The sequence below is a fragment of the Somniosus microcephalus genome, unplaced genomic scaffold (assembly GCF_052327205.1).
Source record: "Somniosus microcephalus isolate GS21.2 unplaced genomic scaffold, FLI_Smic_1.0 unresolved_chr7, whole genome shotgun sequence".
Taxonomy (NCBI): domain Eukaryota; kingdom Metazoa; phylum Chordata; class Chondrichthyes; order Squaliformes; family Somniosidae; genus Somniosus; species Somniosus microcephalus.
This window is the reverse complement of record NW_028225185.1, coordinates 14,397,917-14,411,764: the sequence shown is the minus strand read 5'-3', so window position 1 is coordinate 14,411,764 and position 13,848 is coordinate 14,397,917. Positions and strand designations below refer to the sequence as shown.

The following is a 13,848-nucleotide window of genomic DNA, read 5'->3' as shown; positions in this document are numbered from 1 at the left end:
GGGAGCGCCGCACTGTCGGAGAGGCAGTACTGAGGGAGTGCCGCACTGTCGGGGAGACAGTACTGAGGGAGCGCCGCACTGTCGGAGGGGCGGTACTGAGGGAGCGCCGCACTGTCGTAGGGGCAGTACTGAGGGAGCGCCGCACTGTCGGAGGGGCAATACTGAGGGAGCGCCGCACTGTCGTAGGGGCAGTACTGAGGGAGCGCCGCACTGTCGGAGGGGCAGTACTGAGGGAGCGCCGTACTGTCGGAGGGGCAGTACTGAGGGAGCGCCACACTGTCGGAGAGGCAGTACTGAGGGAGTGCTGTACTGAGGGAGCGCCACACTGTCGGAGAGGCAGTACTGAGGGAGTGCCGCACTGTCGGGGAGGCAGTACTGAGGGAGAGCCGCACTGTCGGAGGGGCAGTACTGAGGGAGCGCCGCACTGTCGGAGGGGCAGTACTGAGGGGACGCCGCACTGTCGAAGTAACGGTACTGAGGGAGCGCCACACTGTCGGAGAGACAGTACTGAGGGAGCGCCGCACTGTCAGAGGGTCAGTACTGAGGGAGCGCCGCACTGGAAATATATCGGGCCGTTCCTTCATCGTCGCTGGGTCAAAATCCTGGAACTCCCTCCCTAACAGCACTGTGGGAGCACCTTCACCACACGGACTGCAATGGTTCAAGAAGGCGGCTCACCGCCACCTTCTCAAGGGCGATTAGGGATGGGCAATAAATGCCAGCCTTGCCAGCAACGCCTACTTCCCATAAACGAATTTAAAAAAAGGACTGTGCACCGTACTCCAGATATGGTCTAACCAGTGCTTTGTATAGCTGTAGCAAAACCACACCTTTTATATTCTAGCCCTCTAGATATACAGGCTGGAGTGCTGCGTACAGTTTTGGTCTCCATATTTAAGGAAGGATATACTTGCATTGGAGACAGTGCAGAGAAGGTTCACTAGATTGATTCCTGGGATGAAGGGGTTGACGTATGATGAAAGGTTGAGCAGGTTGGGCCTGATGTGGAGTATTTTAAACCAACACTCGACACAAGGTTTTCAGATCGATAGTCAAGTTGTCTTTATTACACCGGTGGGGAGACAGTCTGCTCTGTCTTTAGCCAGACTTCTCCGAATTGTTACAGCAAACGCTACATTTTTATACATTCAAATAAGCACGGCAGCCTCATGCACAATTCATTCCCGCAACCTGATTGGATCTTGGCCCACATGCACCTTCACGGATTGGTTACATGTCCTAAGGTAAACATGTGTAAGCTGCATACTCAATTATTAGCCCAAACTGATGAATGCTGATTAAAAGATAACTTGGAAGTATTGTGACCCAGATAATAAAACCATAAGGGCAGCTGAAGTGCCAGACATCATGGGCTGGATTTTCATTGAGGAGGCGGGTCGGAGGCGGGACTACAACTTTCGGGGTTGTAGTCCCGCCTCCATCGAGTTGTGGCCAACCCACGCGATTTTCCCTTGATTGACCTTGTTGAGCCAGCCCAGCAGGCTCAGCAGGCCAATTAAGGGCCACCCGGCAACAGGTGACGTCACAGATTGATATTTCATCTGTCAAGACCTTTTGACAGATGAAATATCAGCGTTTCACAGCTGTTTGAAGCTGTCAAACACTGACAATCTGTACTCCAGGTTAATTCCTTCTTCTCAGGATGATTTAGAGATCTCTCCAGAACAGAAAGCTGAATGCTGCAACTTTTGACAGATCGCAGTCATTCTGCTTTCTGTGCCGGTGAGATGAGGGACTCCTGAGACCTGAAGGAAGGAAAGCTGTAAAGGTAAGTAAAACTTCTTTAAACACTTTACACACACCAAACACACTTACCTCTGCACTCATGCACCCAGCACTCACCTGAACACCGGACATCGCGAACCCTTCATCCCAACGGCCCGCCTCGCTAACTTGGCGTGGTTTGGAGCCGTCGGGAATCCCACACTTCAGGGATAAAAATAGGGATTAGGCTAAAAACTGCCTGTTAACTACCTGTTAACAGGCAGCTAATTGGCACTAATCCCCTTCCCGCCTCGGGGACTCGGGTCCCAGTGCGGGGCGGGTACCCGCCTCCTTTGAAACTGGCATGGAGGCGGGTTGGGTGCGGGATGGGGTCGGCACACCCGATTTCGGGATTTTAACCCCCCACACGCCTCCAGTCCCGCCTCCACGGCCCGATGAAAATCCTGCCCCATGTCTCAACCGAGTTGTTTTTAGTCTCAAAGGTCGGTTATCTTGACCACACCTTATGGGTGTGGTCTTTCATGTTAGCAACTGTCTCTCTTGCACCATTCTGTGAGCGGCCGGAAATCTCTGTTAACCGGCAAAATCCAGGAGTAGGTTCAGGTTAAGTTTTACTTCATATTAGTGGCCGTTCCTGGATCTGTGGCCATGTAACCGGGGCTCCTACACTTGTTGCTAAGCAACAGGGACGCTTGGTCTGTGGCCGGAGTTCCTGCAGCTGTTGCTAAGCAACAGGGAAGCCTGGATTTGTTGCTGTGTACGGGGCTCTCGTACCTTTTACTATACCGCTCTGTAATCCGGACTTTTTGATAAACCGGCACCACGCCGGTCCCGTCGGTGCTGGATAAAAAAAGAGTTTCCTGTATTTTAACTCTTTCCCCACTTCAGGCCTATACTCATTGGAGTTTAGAAGAATGAGAGGTGATCTTATTGAAACATATAAGATTCTGAGGGGGATTGACAGGGTGGATGCAGAGAGGATGTTTCCCCCTCGTGGGGGAATCTAGAACGAGGGGCATAGTTTCAGAATAAGGGGGTCGCCCATTTAGGACTGAGATGAGGAGGAATTTCTTCTCTCGGGGTTGTGAACCTGTGGAATTCTCTTCCCCAGAGAGCTGTGGAGGCGGGGTCATTGAACATATTCAAGGCGGAAATAACAACAGAAAATGCTGGAAAAACTCAGCAGGTCAGGCAACATCCGTGGAGAGAAATTTGAGTTGACGTTTCGGGTCGAACCCTTCTTCAAAACTGGAAAGAAAAGAAAATAGATCGAAGGCAGGGCTGCGATCGGACAAAAGAAGTGAAAGAAACAAAAGGAGTAAAAGAGACGATGAAAGGTATTAGAAGCCAGACGAGATGGTAATAGGCTGAGATTAGGTGTGAAGTGTGCTGGCAGGGCAAGAGATAGCTGCCAGGTGTGAGAGAGAAATGAAAGGAAAGGGGGGTGGGGGGGGGGGGGAAAGGAGTGGAAAAATGACAAGAAAAAATGTAATAGGGGCCGAGGTTCTGATTTGAAATTGTTGAACTCGATATTGAGTCCGGAAGGCTGCAGAGTGCCTAATCGGAAGATGAGGTGCTGTTCCTCGAGTTTACGTTGAGCTTCCGTGGAACGATACAAGAGGCCAAGGACGGTGAGGTCCGAGTGGGAATGGAGCGGTGAATTAAAGTGACAGGCGACCGGAAGCTCGGGGTGGAGATTGGCGGACATTTGAACTACAAGGTGAGTCAAGGGGTATGGGGAGAGAGCGGGAAAGTGGCCAAAATCGGATCAGCCATGATCTTATTGAAATGGCGGAGCAGGCCCTGTTCTAAGATTCCATTTGCCCTTTGGGATTATATTTTTGTACCAGGCCGCTGCATTTTAGTGAACCTTGCCACTGTTCCCCTGGGGGAGAGGGTGGAGCTACGACAAACAACCGTCACGCCACCCTGTCAGACCGTCAATCAAACCCGCCAATCCGTCGACTACTGCAACACAATTCTCTAAGGGGGAAGAAAGGGGGCGAAGATGCGAAAACAACAACATTAGGGCCCAGGTTATTTCTGGATGAACCCAGGCAGGTTTTAGCAGTGACCTGGGGTTGCCAGGCAATGGTTGAACCCTTGGGCACCTGATGCTGCACCGTGTGGGTACGGAAACAATAATAATAAACCACACAACCCCGATTGGGAGTAAGCGCCCGTACCGAAAGCCAAATTGGAGCCATACCTTCTCCAGAAAATGGCGTCCGTGTCGTTGGTGTTGCAATGACAGAAAGACTTGCATTTCTCCAGCGCCTTTCACGACCTCAGGACGTCCCAAAGCGTAGTCAGCTGAGGCGCAGTTAGTAGCACTCTTGAGTCAGAAGGCTGTGGGTTCAAGTCTCACTCCCGGGACTTGAGCACATAATCCAGGCCGACACTCCCAGTGCCAGTGCTGAGGGAGCGCCGCACTGTCGGAGGGGCGGTACTGAGGGAGCGCCGCACTGTCGGAGGGGCGGTACTGAGGGAGCGCCGCACTGTCGGAGGGGCGGTACTGAGGGAGCGCCGCACTGTCGGAGGGGCGGTACTGAGGGAGCGCTGCACTGTCGGAGGGGCGGTACTGAGGGAGCGCCGCACTGTCGGAGGGGCAGTATTGAGGGAGCGCCGCAGTGTCGGAGGGGCGGTACTGAGGGAGCGCTGCGCTGTCGGAGGGGCAGTACTGAGGGAGCGCCGCACTGTCGGAGGGGCGGTACTGAGGGAGCGCCGCACTGTCGGAGGGGCAGTACTGAGGGAGCACCGCACTGTCGGAGGGGCGGTACTGAGGGAGCGCTGCACTGTTGGAGGGGCACTGTTGCAATGTGGAAACGCAGCAGCCAATTTGCGCATGGCAAGCTCCCACAAACAGCAATGTGATAATGACCAGATCAGCTGTTTTTGTTGGCTGAGCGATAAATATTGGCCCCAGGACACCGGGGAGAACTCCCCCTGCTCTTCTTCCAGTAGTGGCCGTGGGATCTTTTACGTCCATCTGAGGGGGCAGATGGGGCCTTGGTTTAACGTCTCATCCAAAAGACGGCACCTCCAACAGTGTGGCGCTCCCTCAGTACCGCCCCTCCGACAGTGCGGCGCTCCCTCAGTACCGCCCCTCCGACAGTGCGGCGCTCCCTCAGTACCGCCCCTCCGACAGTGCGGCGCTCCCTCAGTACCGCCCCTCCGACAGTGCGGCGCTCCCTCAGTACCGCCCCTCCGACAGTGCGGCGCTCCCTCAGTACCGCCCCTCCGACAGTGAGGCGCTCCCTCAGTACCGCCCCTCCGACAGTGCGGCGCTCCCTCAGTACCGCCCCTCCGACAGTGCGGCGCTCCCTCAGTACCGCCCCTCCGACAGTGCGGCGCTCCCTCAGTACCGCCCCTCCGACAGTGCGGCGCTCATTCAGTCCTGCCCCTCCGACAGTACGGCGCTCCCTCAGTGCCGCCCCTCCGACAGTGCGGTGCCCCCTCAGTACTGCCTCACCGACAGTGCGGCGCTCCCTCAGTACCGCCCCTCCGACAGTGCGGCGCTCCCTCAGTAATGCCCCTCCGACTGTGCGGCGCTCCCTCAGTACCGCCCCTCCGACAGTGCGGCGCTCCCTCAGTGCCGCCCCTCCGACAGTGCGGCGCTCCCTCAGTGCCGCCCCTCCGACAGTGCGGCGCCCCCTCAGTACTGCCCCACCGACAGTGCGGCGCTCCCTCAGTACTGCCCCTCCGACAGTGCGGCGCTCCCTCAGTACTCCCCCTCCGACAGTGCGGCGCTCCCTCAGTACCGCCCCTCCGACAGTGCGGCGCTCCCTCAGTACCGCCCCTCCGACACTGCGGCGCTCCCTCAGTACCGCCCCTCCGACACTGCGGCGCTCCCTCAGTACCGCCCCTCCGACAGTGCGGCGCTCCCTCAGTACCGCCCCTCCGACAGTGCGGCGCTCCCTCAGTACCGCCCCTCCGACAGTGCGGCGCTCCCTCGGTACTGCCCCTCCGACTGTGCGGCGCTCCCTCAGTACTGCCCCTCCGACAGTGCAGCGCTCCCTCAGTACTGCACTGGAATCGTCGGCCTGGATTATGGGCTCGAGTCTCGGGAGTGGGACTTGAACCCATGTCCTTCTGACTCAGAGGCGAGAGTGCTAGTGGAGGGGAGGCAAAACATGGCCAGAGAAATAGGGTTTTAAGGGGACTGAGAGCTTATACCTATCAGGAAAGACTGAACAGGCTGGGGCTCTTTTCTCTGGAAAAGAGAAGGCTGAGGGGCGACCTGATTGAGGTCTTTAAGATTATGAAGGTGTTTCGATAGGATAGACGTAGAGAAGATGTTTCCACTTGTGGGGGTGACCAGAACTAGGGGCCGTCAATATAAGAGAGTCTATAATATTTCTTTTCAACCCAACTCATCGAATCACACAGCACAGGAGGAGGCCATTCGGCCTGTCGTGCCTGTGCCGGCTCTTTGAAAGAGCTCTCCAATTGAGTTCCACGTCTCAAGCATCACAATTGGATAGACACTTGAAAAGTAAACGTCAGCGGGACTAAATTGGAGAGCTCTCTCAAAAGAGACGGCACTGGCCCGACTGGCTGAATGGCCTCCTCCCACGCTGTCAGATGAATTGGATTGGAATGAAATACTGAAGGGATTGGGGACTGGGGATCGAGCGGGAGCGTGGGAGTAGACGGGTTGGAATGCAGACATATATATTGAGCAACACCAATTTGTAAATGTCTCAAAGGAAGAACTTGCATTTCTGTAGCACCTCAGCATGTCCCAAAGCGCTTTACAGCCAATAAAGTACATTTTTGAAGTGTGGTCACTGTTGTAATGTAGGAAACGCGGCAGCTCAATTTGTGCACAGCAAGCTCCCACAAACAGCAATGTGATAAATGACCCAGATCGTCTGTTTTAGTGATGTCGGTTCAGAGGTTAACATGCTTCTCTCTAACATCTGTCTGAGGCTGAACCACACTGTTCGCAACCTTGGTGTCATATTTGACCCTGAAATGAGCTTCCGACCACATATCCGCAGCATAACTAAGACCGCCAGTTCCACCTCCGTAACATCGCCCGTCTCCGCCCCTGCCTCAGCTCATCCGCTGTTGAAACCCTCATCCATGCCTTTGTTACCTCTAGACTTGACTATTTCAACACACCCCTGGCTGGCCTCCCACATTCTACCCTACATAAACTTGAGGTCATCCAAAACTCAGCCGCCCCGTGTCCTAACTCGCACCAAGTCCCGTTCACCCATCTCTCCCTGTGCTCGCTGACCTACATTTGCTCCCGGACCAGCAATGCCTCGATTTCAAAATTCTCACCCTTGTGTTCAAATCCCTCCGTGGCCTCCTCGGCCCCTCTCCCTATCTCTGTAACCTCCTCCATCCCCACAAACCCCCTCCGAGATCTCTGCGCTCCTCCAATTCCGGCCTCTCGCGCATCCCCCGATTTCCATCGCTCCACCATTGGCGGCCGTGCCTTCAGCCGCCTGGGCCCCGAGCTCTGGAATTCCCTCCCTAAACCTCTCTGCCTCTCTCTCTCCTTTAAGACGCTCCTTAAAACCGACCTCTTTGACCAAGCTTTTTGTCACCTGCCCTAATTTATCCTTATGTGGCTCGGTGTCAAATTGTTTTTCTTACAATACTCCTGTGAAGCACCTTGTGACGTTTTATTGCGTAAAAGGCGCTATATAATTACACGTTGTTGTTGTTATGGTAATTTACCGGCACTAGGACCCTGCGGAAGCCGCTGTTCTTGGTCACGTGCCGCGCTCAGCGAATGCCCGCCCCCTTGCCCCGAGGCGATTGGCTGCCATGTTCGCCGGCTTGCTCACACTCGATTGGTTCTGGCGGCCGTCAGTCACCTATAGGCACGCTCCTACCCCCCCGCGCGCTCGGCGCACACAGCTGCGCGAGGCGATTGGCGGAGAGCGCGGTGGGGGGGCGGGACCCTCGTGTCTGATTGGTTGAAACGGTTTGTCAGTCATACAAAGCCGCCTGGCGCAGCAGTCCCGCCCAGCTCGAGTTGCGATTGGCGGAGCGGGCGGGAACCACGGTTATGATTGGTTGAAACGATTTGTCAGTCATGCAATGCCTGCGTTGCAGGCGTCGGAGTCCCGCCTTCCTCATGATATGATTGGCGAAAGAAGCAGCTACCCCGATTCTGATTAGTTAAAGTGCATGTTCAGTCATACTGAGCTGCCTTATATCACAAGTGTTGGAGTCCCGCCCCCCTGGCGATGTGATTGGCGGAGTGTGCGGAACGCACGGTTGTGATTGGTTAATTCGGAGTGTTTGTCGTATAAAGCTGCTTTGAGTGCAACCGTTGGAGTCCCGCCCCTTCGGGAATGGGATTGGCAGAGGGGGCGGGCCTCGCGGTTATTATTGGTTAAGTCGGAGTGTCAGTCAAAATAAGGTACCTTACGTCGCGATCGTTGGAGTCCCGCCCCCCTCGGGTTGCAATTGGCGGACTTGGCGAAATTCTCAGTTCTGATTGGTTAGAGCGGGTTGTCAGTCAGACAAAGGCTGCCGTGTGCCGCCTGCTGTCGTCCCGCCCACCTCGAGTGGTGATTGGTGGAGTGAACGGGATACCACGATTCTGATTGGTTAAGATGAAGTGTCAGTCATCCAAATCTGCCTGGCACCGCCGCGCTGTCGTCCCGCCCCCCCATTCTGGATGTGATTGGCGGAGCGGGCGGCAGCTGCGGCTGTGATTGGTTGAAGCGGAGTGTCAGTCAGACGAAAGTTAGCTTGCGCCGCGCTGTCGTCCCGCCCCCCCTCTGGATGTGATTGGCGGAGCGGGCGGCAGCCGCGGCTGTGATTGGCTGAAGCCCAGTGTCAGTCAGACGGAAGGTGGCTTGCGCCGCGTTGGTGTCCCGCCCCCCTTCCTCTAGATGTGATTGGCGGAGTGAGCGGAACGCCCGGCTGTGATTGGCTGAAGCCCAGTGTCAGTCAAACAAAAGCTGCCTTACGTCGCGTTGGTGTCCCGCTTCCTTCCGTCCTCGGGACGTGATTGGCGGAGGGGGCGGGAGGCGCGGCTGTGATTGGTTAAGGGAGCTGTCAGTCAGTTAGTCAGGAGCGGCGCAGCGGGGTTGGCGGAGTGAGTGAGTGAGCGAGCGAACGGCGTGTTGTCCGTCCGTGCGGAGGCAGGAGGCGGGAGGCCGGAGGAGGCCGGCGGAGGAGGAATGTCCACTCTCACCCACAGGGCCCGGCGGGCCGGGGCCGAGGCGGAGCGGCAGCGCCAGGAGCCCGGGCCCGAGGAGGAGGAAGAGGAGGAGCGGCGGCGGGAGGAGGAGGAGGCCGAGGGAGACGCCAAGGAGCTGCGGCTGACCCTGATGGAGGAGGTGCTGCTGCTCGGCATCAAGGACCGGGAGGTCAGGCCGGGCCCGGGGGGGCAGGTTATATAGAGCACCCTATAGTCCCCAAAAACCACCCCATCGATCACCCTATAGACTGCCCTATAGACCTGAAAGATCACCCTATAGACCCCAAAGATCACCCCATAGACTACCCTATAGATCACCCTATAGACCCCAAAGATCACCCATAGACTACCCTATAGATCACCCTATAGACCCCAAAGATCACCCCATAGACTACCCTATAGATCACCCTATAGACCCCAAAGACCGCCCTATAGATCACCCCATAGACTACCCTATAGACCCCAAAGGCCGCCCTATAGATCACCCTATAGACCCCAAAGACCACCCCATAGACTACCCTATAGACCACCCTATAGACCCCAAAGACCGCCCTATAGACCCCAAAGATCACCCCATAGACTACCCTATAGATCACCCCATAGACCCCAAAGACCGCCCTATAGATCGCCGCATAGACTGCCATATAGATCGCTGTATAGACTGCCCTATAGGTCACTGTATAGACAGCCCTATAGGTCACCGTATAGACAGCCCTATAGGTCACCGTATAGACAGCCCTATAGGTCACCGTATAGACAGCCCTATAGGTCACCGTATAGACCACCCTATAGATCACCGCATAGAGCGCACTATAGACCTCAAAGACTGCCCTATAGCTCGCCCTATAGACCACCTATAGCTCACCCTATAGACACCAAAGACAGCCTTATAGATCACCCTATAGACCTCAAAGACCACCTTATAGATCACCCCATAGACCACCCTATAGACCCCAAAGACCGCCCCATAGACCACCCTATAGCCCCCAAAGACCGCCCCACAGATCACCCTGTAGACCCCAAAGACCACCCCACAGATCGCTCTATAGACCGCCCTACAGATCACCTATAGACTCCATACATTGCCCCGTAGGCCGCCCCATAGATCATCCCGTAGGCTGCCCATAGATCACCCCATAGACCCCATAGATTGCCCTATAGGTCACCCCATAGTGCACCCTATAGATCACACTCTAGACCCTATTGATCACCCCCATAGATCACCCTGTAGAGCACCCCATAGAGTGTCCTACAGATCGCCCCATAGACCACCCTGTAGGATTTACGTATAAGAGTTAAGACGTCTTACTGCAATTATATAGGGCCTTGGTGAGACGACACCTGGAGTATTGTGTACAGCTTTGGTCTCCTTACCCAAGGAAGGATATACTTGTCACAGAGGGAGTGCAACGAAGGTTCACCAGACTGGTTCCTGGGATGGGGGGATTGTCCTATGAGGAGAGATTGAGTAGACTCTAACAGGACTAGACAGACTAGATGCAGGAAGGATGTTCCCGATGGTCGGGGAGTCCAGAACCAGGGGTCACAGTCTAAGGATAAGGGGTAAGCCATTTAGGACAGAGATGAAGAGGAATTTCTTCACCCAGGGAGTGGTGAACCTGTGGAATTCTCTACCACAGAAGGCAGTAGAGGCCAATTCATTAAATATATTCAAGAAGGAGTTAGATATATTTCTTAAGGCTAAAGGGATATGGGGAGAAGGCAGGGACAGGGTGCTGAGTTTGGATGATCAGCCATGATCGCATTGAATGGCGGAGCAGGCTCGAGGGGCCGAATGGCCTAATCTCGCTCCTATCTTCTATGTATCTATGTACTAGGCCTATATTCTCTCGAGTTTAGAAGAATGAGAGGTGATCTCATTGATTCATGCAAAATTCTTACAGGGTTTGACAGGGTAGCTGCTGAGAGGCTGTTTTCCCCTGGCTGGAGAGGAATTTCTTCACTCCGAGGGCGGTGAATCTTTGGAATTCTCTACCCCAGTGGGCTGTGGAGGCTCAGTCGTTGAGTATATTCAAGGCTGAGATCGAGAGATTTTTGGATACTAAGGGAATCGAGGGATATGGGGATCGGGCGGGAAAGTGGAGTTGAGGTCGATGATCAGCCATGATCTTACTGAATGGTGGAGCAGGCTCGAGGGGCCGAATGGCCGACTCCTGCTCCTAATTCTTATGTTCTTATTGACCACCCTATAGAGTTGGCCCGTGGATCAGCGTCTATAGGGGCCTGTAGATCACCGTGTCTGTATACAGTGGACATAAAGGTACAGCATATAAATACAAACACTATGGCCCATAATTTCCGATAGGGGGCTTCCTGCGTGCGGAGGACTCCTAGCGGGGAAAAAAATCTGCGCTCTTACCCGAGGGCTCCCGAGGTCCGGGCACTTCCGTTCTTGGGCCTCTCCCCAGTCGAAATGCGCAGGGCCCAGGTATCCCAGAGGCGCAGGCGGTTTGCAAGCGTCCCTGGGATCACGTGGGCTGGGCCGGGCCAGCCAATGAAAGAAGGGAATCTCCCTTCATACCTTTGACAGATAGACCTGTCAAAAGTATCAATGGAGATCACCCCAAAAAGACACTAAAACATTAAATACATTAAAAAAAAAACCATCAACAGTTTTTTAAGGGGCTAAAAATAAACTTACAATTTTAAAATTATAAATTAGTTTTTTTTTAACTTTTTTAAACTCTTACACTGGTAACAGCAGGCCTTGCGCCTGCTTTTGCCAGGCGTACGATTTCTAAGGGCTTTCAGCGGGCGGAGGGTTCTCCAGAAAGTGGAATTCCCCCCCCTCTTCCCCCTGCAGAGGCCCTTCTCCAGGGCAGGTGTGCGATCTGTCAAGAGTTCTTGACAGATCGGAAATGCCGGTTTTCAGCGCCTGCGCTCCGCGTGCCTGAAACCGGCATTTCCGATGTCCCTACGGGTGTGTACACAGCTCGTACCCACCTGTAGGCATCGGAATACCTGGGCCAATGTCTACATACAGTGGGCCTATAGATACTATAATGTCACTGTTTATTTGTCTACATAGTGTTTATATAATTAAGATATATAGATATAATCACTGCCTATATAATTATCTATATAAACACTATTTAATACCTAATATAATGAGCATAAATTGATAGAATATGGTCATTACTTATATTCATAAACATTACATTTTCTATAATACATAATTAATTAATACATGAACAGATAAATGTATGGATAGGTTTCATCTACTGGGAGCAGTTCTGGGCCCCACACCTTAGGAAGGATAGATTGGCCCTGGAGGGAGTGCAGCGCAGGTTTACCAGAATGATACCCGGACTCCAAGGGTTAAGTTACGAGGAGAGATTACACAAACTAGGATTGCAGTCCCTGGAATTTAGAAGGTTAAGGGGTGATCTGATCGAAGTTTTCAGGATATTAAGGGGAACAGATAGGATAGAGAGAGAGAAACTATTTCCGCTGGTTGGGGAGTCTAGGACTAGGGGGCAGAGTCTAAAAATTAGAGCCAGACCTTTCAGGAGTGAAGTTAGGAAACACTTCTACACACAAAGGGTGGTAGAAGTTTGGAACTCTCTTCCGCAAACATGCTCGATCAGTTGTTAATTTTAAATCTGAGATTGATAGATTTTTGTTAACCAATGGTATTGAGGGATATGGGCCAAAGGCGGGTAGATGGAGTTAGGTCGCAGACCAGCCATGATCTCATTGAATGGTGGAGCAGGCTCGAGGGGCTGAATGGCCGACTCCTGCTCCTATTGCTCATGTTCTTGCATATATCTAACGCACATATGCATATATTAATGTACTATACTTTTCTGGCTACAATCTACATGTATATTAACATTATATTTGAACTATTTATCCATATAGGAGAAAGCCATATAGATAACATTTATATAAAGTAATAGGGAAACAATTTAAATAATTGATTTATATAGTTCTCGACGACAGAAATGTCACATTCTTTATCTGTTAATGGATTCCCAGATCGTTAGCACAGATTTATATTCACTTGATCTGGCTCAGTGGGCAGCTCGGAGTCAGAAGGTTGTGGGTTCGCACCAGAGACTCGAGCCCCTTTCATTTTTAAAAAATTCGCTTATGGGATGTGGGCGTCACTGGCAACGCCAGCATTTATTGCCCATCCCCTAGTTTCCCTTGAGAAGGTGGTGGTGAGCCGCCTTCTTGAACCGCTGCAGTCCCGTGTGGTGAAGGTGCTCCCACAGTGCTGTTAGGGAGGGAGTTCCAGGATTTTGACCCAGCGACGATGAAGGATCGGCCGATATATTTCCAAGTCAGGATGGTGTGTGTGACTCGGAGGGGAACTTGGAGGTGGTGGTGTTCCCACGCGCCTGCTGCCCTTGTCCTTCTAGGTGGAAGAGGTCGCGGGTTTGGGAGGTGCTGCCGAAGAAGCCTTGGCGAGTTGCTGCAGTGCATCTTGTAGGTGGTACACACTGCAGCCACGGTGCGCCGGTGGTGGAGGGAGTGAATGTTTAAGGCGGTGGATGGGGTGCCAATCAAGCGGGCTGCTTTGTCCTGGATGGTGTCGAGCTTCTTGAGTGTTGTTGGAGCTGCACTCATCCAGGCAAGTGGAGAGTATTCCATCACACGCCTGACTGGTGCCTTGTAGATGGTGGAAAGGCTTTGGGGGAGTCAGGAGGTGAGACACTCGCTGCAGAATACCCAGCCTGTGACCTGTTCTTGTTGCCACAGTATTTACGTTACAGTATTTAATCTTACTGAGAAAGTGTATAATAGAGGAAGCAAATAAATCGAGGTCTTTTTAAAAAAACTACGAAAGGGTTTGATAGGGTAGACGTAGAGGAGATGGTTTCCCTTGTGGGAGAGACCAGAACTAGGGGCCGTCAATATAAGATAGTCACCAATAAATCCAATGGGGAATTCAGGAGAAACTT

At 53.3% G+C, this 13,848-nt stretch overlaps 1 protein-coding gene across 2 annotated transcripts in view; it reads left to right on the top strand.

The window, feature by feature from the left end:
- The first annotated feature begins 8,745 nt into the window (after positions 1-8,745).
- The window catches only part of LOC147086560 (Golgi phosphoprotein 3-like), a 46,194-nt gene continuing 41,091 nt past the window's right edge, over positions 8,746-13,848 (top strand). Inside the window, exon 1 of one of the 2 annotated variants that reach the window (XM_085978680.1) lies at positions 8,746-9,089. In XM_085978680.1, coding sequence (XP_085834806.1) covers positions 8,901-9,089 — 189 coding nt within the window. In that variant the 5' untranslated portion in view covers positions 8,746-8,900. The remainder of the gene's footprint in view (positions 9,090-13,848) is intronic. The other variant, XM_085978681.1, reaches the window with a different exon arrangement.